At 46.2% G+C, this 6,638-nt stretch overlaps 1 protein-coding gene across 1 annotated transcript in view; it reads right to left on the bottom strand.

Annotated features, from left to right (window-relative positions):
- Window positions 1–259: 259 nt before the first annotated feature.
- ZNF343 (zinc finger protein 343) overlaps window positions 260–6,638 on the bottom strand; it is a 13,392-nt gene continuing 7,013 nt past the window's right edge. Inside the window, 8 exon segments of the mRNA XM_027766471.1 lie at window positions 260–1,980; window positions 1,982–2,053; window positions 2,055–2,401; window positions 2,403–2,551; window positions 2,635–2,893; window positions 2,895–3,134; window positions 3,136–3,189; window positions 3,191–3,246. Of these exon segments, the coding sequence (XP_027622272.1) occupies window positions 1,491–1,980; window positions 1,982–2,053; window positions 2,055–2,401; window positions 2,403–2,551; window positions 2,635–2,893; window positions 2,895–3,134; window positions 3,136–3,189; window positions 3,191–3,246 (1,667 nt within the window). The 3' untranslated portion in view covers window positions 260–1,490.

A 6,638-nucleotide genomic window follows, 5' to 3' on the forward strand; every position in this document is an offset into this window, starting at 1 on the left:
GTTGTTTTGTTTTGTTTTGTTTTTTTGTTTTGTTTTGTTTTTGCTATAGGGTGCATGTGCTCACCAGAGAGACAAACAGAAAGCAAGATATCACCCTCCGGGGTATGGCCACACCACAATCTCTTCTCCGTTTTCCTCTTGAGATCTTGGGCATGCATGCATACACACCTGGTGTAAGTTTCAAGCCACTAGGTCCAGGACTCAAACTGTGGTTGACCAGGTGGAAGTCCAGCATCTTAACCACTACACCACTTGCTAGTCCCCCAAGATGACCATACTTAGATTATTTAAATAAATCCTACTTTTTTTTATTCCATCTGGTTACAAAAAGTGGGGGGAAATGACTTGTTTACTCTCGGGCAGAGGGGCAGGACTTCTCCTGAAGCCACCTCCAAGCTGACTGAGGTAGTGATTTATGGAGGAAAGATTCTGCCTTCTCATCTGTTGAGGAGAGACACTGGATTCAAGTTCCATCCAGAGGCCCTGTCCATACAGGTCTCCCTAAGTGTGTCCTCTGGTGTGAGATGAGGTTTAACTTATTGCTAATATATTTCAGAGTCTCCCTCCCTACCCTGGTAAATCTTCTCCCAGAAAAAGCTGTTCTCTGATGAGGTGTACCTTTTCTAGGTCCTTGCCCACTCTCCCTACTCACAGGAGCTTCTACTTTGTATATTCTAGAATTTGCTGAGGGATGACGTATGGTCAAAGCCTCATCCATAGTCCTTATACACCTAGTATATCTCAGACTCTCTGGAGAGACAATGAGATGGAGACACAAGGGTTCGCTGGGGAGTGAGGACCGCACTGGGCAAAGAAAGAGGCTGATGTGCAATAAGTCTGTAATAGAGATATCATTCAGTCCAAGGGGGACCTCTGGATCTGGGATGACCCTTTGGAGTTGTCCTAGTTGAGTTGAGGGGTAGAGTTTTTCCTATCAACCGGCCACTGGCCCAGAGCCAGCCCCTAGAAAGGTGCATGGCCTTGGATTACGTGGGTCCTGTGGCTAGGGCAGTCTTGGTGACGAAGGCATCTGTGAGGCAGCAGCACAGTCCTCTCAGCAGCTGGGGTATTAGCCCCAAAAGGCAATGTGGGCAGAGCTCCACAGCGTCCACATGTGGACCCTTCTTGGAGTGTGTGACCACGAGAGCCTGGCCCATATTCCCTGCCCATAAACAGTGCCATCCTGAGTGTGCCAGCTTATGCCTGACAGCTCCTCTGCTGATGCTCGGTGACACTCCCTAAATGTAACATTCCCCCCTCCCTGAACGTGTGACCCTTTGCTGATGCTCTCCAACAGTCCCTGAACACATGGCGCTTCCCTGCACCCCTCACCCGAGTCTGTCATTCATGTTCGGTAACTGCTGACTTACTGCCGAAGACTTACCCACAGTTCCTACGCACACAAAGCTCTTCCCCACTGTGCCCTCCTGTACAGTCAGGGTTGACATATGGCTACTGAGTTCCTCACACTCTTCACCCAGAAAGCACGTTCAGAACACATCTCCTAAATGTGCACTTCGGTTCCTGAAAAGTGTGGGCACACCCCTGAAACCCCAGTCATATTTGACACACACAGACAGCATGCCCAGCGTGTCTCTCAGTTCAAGACGAGCTCTGACTAGGTGGTCAGTCTTGCCCTGATCCCTACAAACACACAACTTCTCCCTTCGATGTTTCCTCTGGTGTCTTCTAAGATCTGACTTGTGGCCAAAACCTCACCCACATTCCCAACAAACATAATGCTTTTCCCCTGAGTGTGTCCGCTGGTGTATGAGGAGGAGTGACTTCCAGCTGCAGCCCTGGCCACACTCACTGCATCAGTAAAGTTTCTCTCCCAAGTGTGTCCACTCATGCATGATAAGGGTCGACTTGTCACAAAAGTCTCACACATACATTCTGCAAATACAGGGCTTCTCATCTGAGTGTGTCCTCTGGTGTCTGGTGAGATTTGACTTCTGGCTAAAACTTCACCCACACTCTGCAGACGTAACACTTCTCCTCCGAATATGTCCTCTAGTGTTTGAGGAGTGATTTCCAGCAAAAGCCTCAGCCAGTCCCTGCACAGGTAAGGGCTCTCTCCTGAGCGAGTCTACTCGTGTATGATGAGGGTGGACTTGGCACAAAAGCCTCACCTACACTCTCCGCTGATGTAAGGCTTCTCATCTGAGTGTGTCCTCTGGTATCTGACGAGGTCTGAATTCTGGCCAAAGCCTTGCCCACACTGCCTGCAAATACAAGGCTTCTCTCCTGAGCGTGTCCTCTGACGTGTTCTGAGGGTTGACTTTTCACTGAAGCCTCGTCCATGTGCCAGGCACACATAAGATTTCTTCCCTGAGGGTGTCCTCTGGTGTCTGATGTAGGATGACCTCTCACCGAAGCCTTACTCACACTCCCTGCAAACATCGGGCGGGCCTCCCCCCTGAGTGAGTCTCCTGATGTCTGAAGAGGATGGACTTATTTCTAAAGCATTGCCCACACTCACTGCACAAATAAGGCATCTCTCCTGACTGTGTCGTCTGGTGTCTACTGAGTTTGCACTTCTGGTTAAAGCCTTGCCCGTACTCCCTGCACTCACATGGCTTCTCTCCTGAGTGTATCCCCTGATGGTTAGTAGGATGGACATTTGGCCAAAGCCCTGGCTACACTCGCTGCACACATCTGGCTTCTCCATCGAGTGTGTCTGATGGTGTCTGATTAGGGTTGACTTATCTTTGTAGGCTTGCCCGCCAAGTATTGCAAACAAACAGCTTCTTCCCTAAGGGGTCCTTGAATCTGTAATGTAGTCGGATTTCAGGCCACGGTCTGATTTGCCCACTCCATAGTCCACTGCTCCAAGTCTCAAGGTTTTTAATTCCTTTAGACATTGGTCTGTGTGCACAAGACCTCCCCTCTGGACTGGAGGGAGGCTTTATTCCCACCACTATGTTGCCTTCTCTAGGACATGCTAACTGTCCTTGGACAGGCCTGGAGAATGCCCTTGAGATCTTACTCTCGTCCATCCTTGCAGACAAGGGTTTGGAGCCATCTTTTTTCCCATGACCTTCTGTGCTTCTATTCCAGCAGCTCTGACGAAAACACTGCTGCTTCTATTGCTTCCACTGCCCTGGCCTGAAATTCCCTGGATGGAAGTGATTTTTCTGCACATAAGCCCAGGAAGGGCTGAAGAACATACTGGGCAAGGAGGTGCAAGACAGGCAAAAGCTAGAGGGCAGGAGAAACAAGGGTAGATTTCTGGCTTTGATTCTGCTGGAAGAAAAGTTTTCAGTTAGAGTAGCATGGTGGGGCTGCTGGGCTATTCTGTCTTGTCTTAGGACAAAGTGTCTACTGTCACAGCTGTAATGGATGACGTATGTACAACCATTGGTTTTGGACTAAAAATTCCTTTATATTCTGTTTTTACACACTACTTTTTCTACTGCAATCCAGAAAATCCACACCAAAAAACATCTTCTATGTGTCAGATTAGGAACCTTTCAAGAGGGGGTCGGGGCAGCAGGTGATACAGTGGTTAAGGTGCTAGACTCCCACATGGCCAACTGCAGTTCAAGTCCCAGACCTGATGACTTGAAAATCACTCTGGGTGCAGTGCATGCATGCCCAGGGTCCCAGGAGGGGAATGGAGAAGGGAATGCAGCATGATCCATCTTCCCTACGGGGTGATTTCTCACTTTCCCTCTCACTGTCTCTCTTTGTTTCTCTTATAGCAAAAACCTTTAAAAAAAAAAAAAAAGGAAAGAAATGTTCAAGTAAGCATTGTGCTCTGTGAACAGCTTCAATTATACTAGCCTTTCCATTTTTCTAAAATCATCTAAGCCACAGACACACTAACTAATACATACAGTCCACAACTCTTTGTTCCACTTGGAGATAATGGTCTTTATGATGTATGTGAAAATCCCATTATGGCTTTATTTAAAAAGGGACTGGGTTAAAGACAAAAAGCCATTTAGTCTAGGGACCAGCAGATGGCATAATGGTTATGTTGCTGGACTTCCACATGGCTGACTGCAGTTCCAGTCCCGGACCTGACAGCTTCAAACGCCCCCCAGGCGTGTGTGCATGCATGCCCAAAATCCCAAGAGGAGACTAGAGGAGAAGGGATTGTGGTATGGCCATCTTCCCTGGGGGGGCAATTTCTTGCTTTCTGTCTCTGTCTCTCTGGCAAGTGCACATGTCCTATAGCAAAAATCTCTCAAAAAAAAAAAAAGTCATTTAGTCTATAAGGCTTCCAAATGTAGAAGACAGTATGTGAAATAGCAGTTATAGAGAATGTATAAGGGAGAATGCCTTTAAAAATTCATGGAAAGGCATGTTATGAAAAAACTATGCATAGATTTCAGAAAACGTTTTTATCTTATATTTTGCCAGAGGGCATGTGCACTTGCTGGAGAGAGGCAGAGAGAGAGAGATACTCTCCCTAGGGCTTGGTTATGACACAATCCCCTTCCTCCAGTGCTCCTCCAGTCTGCCAGGAGTCTGGGCACATGCATACACACCCAGCATATTTTCAGACCAACTAAGCCAGAGACTCAAACCATGGTCAGCCTGTGGCTTCCACCTCTGCATAGTGGTATACTACCAAATGCGCCACAGAACCTGGGGTCATATATTATCCTAGTATGTCTATGGCTTCAAGTTTTACATTTAGATCTCTATCATTTGGGTATGGTATGTGCTATTGTCCAATGTTATGTTTCTCCAAATGGCTATCCAGCTCCCCAATATGTCCACCTTTAGGGTCAGCAGGTGGCATGGAAGTTAAGGCACTGGATCCCACATGGCCCCATACATGGTTCAAGTCCCAGACTCGGTGGCTTGAATATCACACTGGCGAGAGACAGCACCAGGGTAATTGAAAGCTAGATGGGTATTGGGCAACTCTGCCTCGCAGAGGAAAAGACAACTAAACATAGGTAAAAGAGGGACCAGAAGTTAGCGTAATGGCTATGTCACTGAACTCCCATGTAGTCGACCATGGTTTGAGTCCCAGACCAGGTGGCTTAAACTCATGCTGAGTGCATGTATGTGCATCACCAAGCTCCCGAGAGGACAATGGAGGAGAAGGGATTGCGGCATGGCCATCCCCCCTGAGGGGTGATTTCTCGCTTTCTATCTCTCTGTCTTTCTGGCGAGCACATGTGCCCTATAGCAAAAACCTCTCCAAAAAAAACAAAAACCAAAACAAAAAACGTAAGTAAAAGATTTTAAGAAACCAAGAGGGGGACCAGCAGTTAGTGTACTGGCTATGTCGCTGGACTTCCATGTAGTCGACCACAGTTCGACTCCCGGACTCAGTTGCTTAAACTCACGCCAGGCGCATGTGCATGCGTGCCCAAGATCCCAAGAGGAGAATGGAGGAGAAGGGATTGTGGTGTGGCCATCCTCCCTGGGGGGTGATTTCTCACTTTCTGTCTCTCTGTCTCTCTCTGTCTCTCTGACGAGCACACACACTCTATAGCAAAAACTTCTCCCAGAGAAAAAAAAAGAAAAAGAAATGAAAACCTATATTCCTCCTAAAGTAGAAATAAAAAAGAAGTTCAAGGATCCCAGTGCTCCCAAGAGACTTCCTTTGGCCTTTTTTCTTGTTCTGTTCGGAATATCACCCAAAAATCACAGGAGAGTATCTTGGCCTATTCGCTGGTTATGTTGCAAAGAAATTGGGAGAGATGTTGAATAACACTGCTGCAGATGATAAACAGCCTTAGGAAAAGAAGGCTGCTAAACTGAATGAAAAATACAAAAAGGATATTGGTGCATACCAAGCTAAAAGGAAGCCTGATGCAACAAAAAAGGAAGTTGTCAAGGCTGAAAAGAAGGAAAAGACAGATAAAAAAGATGAGGAAGAGGAAGAAGATGAAGAAAATGATGATGATGAATAAACTGGTTCTAGCAGGTTTTTTTCCTTGTCTATAAAACATTTAATCATCTTGTATACAATTCATTCCTTTAAAAAAAAATTGAAATATAAAGCTGTGTAAGTTTTGTTTTTAAACTGTACAGTGTCTTTTTTGTTTAGCTAATACACTACTGAATGTGTCTTTAGATAGCCCTGTCCTGGTGGCATTTTCAATAGCCACTAACCTTGCCTGGTATAGTACGGGGAGAAGGGGAGCTGTAAATAAAGTTTTCTTGGAACACAGCCACTTTTCTTTGTTTTACCTGCTGTTTATGGTATCTTCTGCCCTATGATGGCAGACCAGACAGTTGTTACAGAGAACGTATCACCCACAAAACTTTTAATAGTTATTGTCTGGGGGGCCAGGTGAAGGTGCAGCTATAATGCAACCAGACCCATACTGGAAAGGTCCTGGGTTTGTGTCCTAGGACCTCCCTGAGCACACAGTGTGCAAGTGCCCATGAACCAGGCCAGCTGACATGGGGTGGATCACAGCACAAAGATCCTATTGGTGCTTGTCTCTCCTTATCTCACTCTTATGAAAAATTAATAAATAAACTTAAAACAAACAAAACCCGTCTGACCCTTTACAGAAAAACCCCTGGCCTTCGGTAATATTACAATCAATAGTATTATCAACTCAGATTTAAAGAATGTGTCTTTTTTTTTTTTTTTTTTTTTTAGAGGTTTATGCTATAGGGCGTGTGCGCTCGCCAGACAGACAGAGAGAGACAGAGAGACA

The sequence above is a fragment of the Tupaia chinensis genome, unplaced genomic scaffold, assembly GCF_000334495.1.
Source record: "Tupaia chinensis unplaced genomic scaffold, TupChi_1.0 Scaffold143574_1, whole genome shotgun sequence".
NCBI lineage: Eukaryota > Metazoa > Chordata > Mammalia > Scandentia > Tupaiidae > Tupaia > Tupaia belangeri.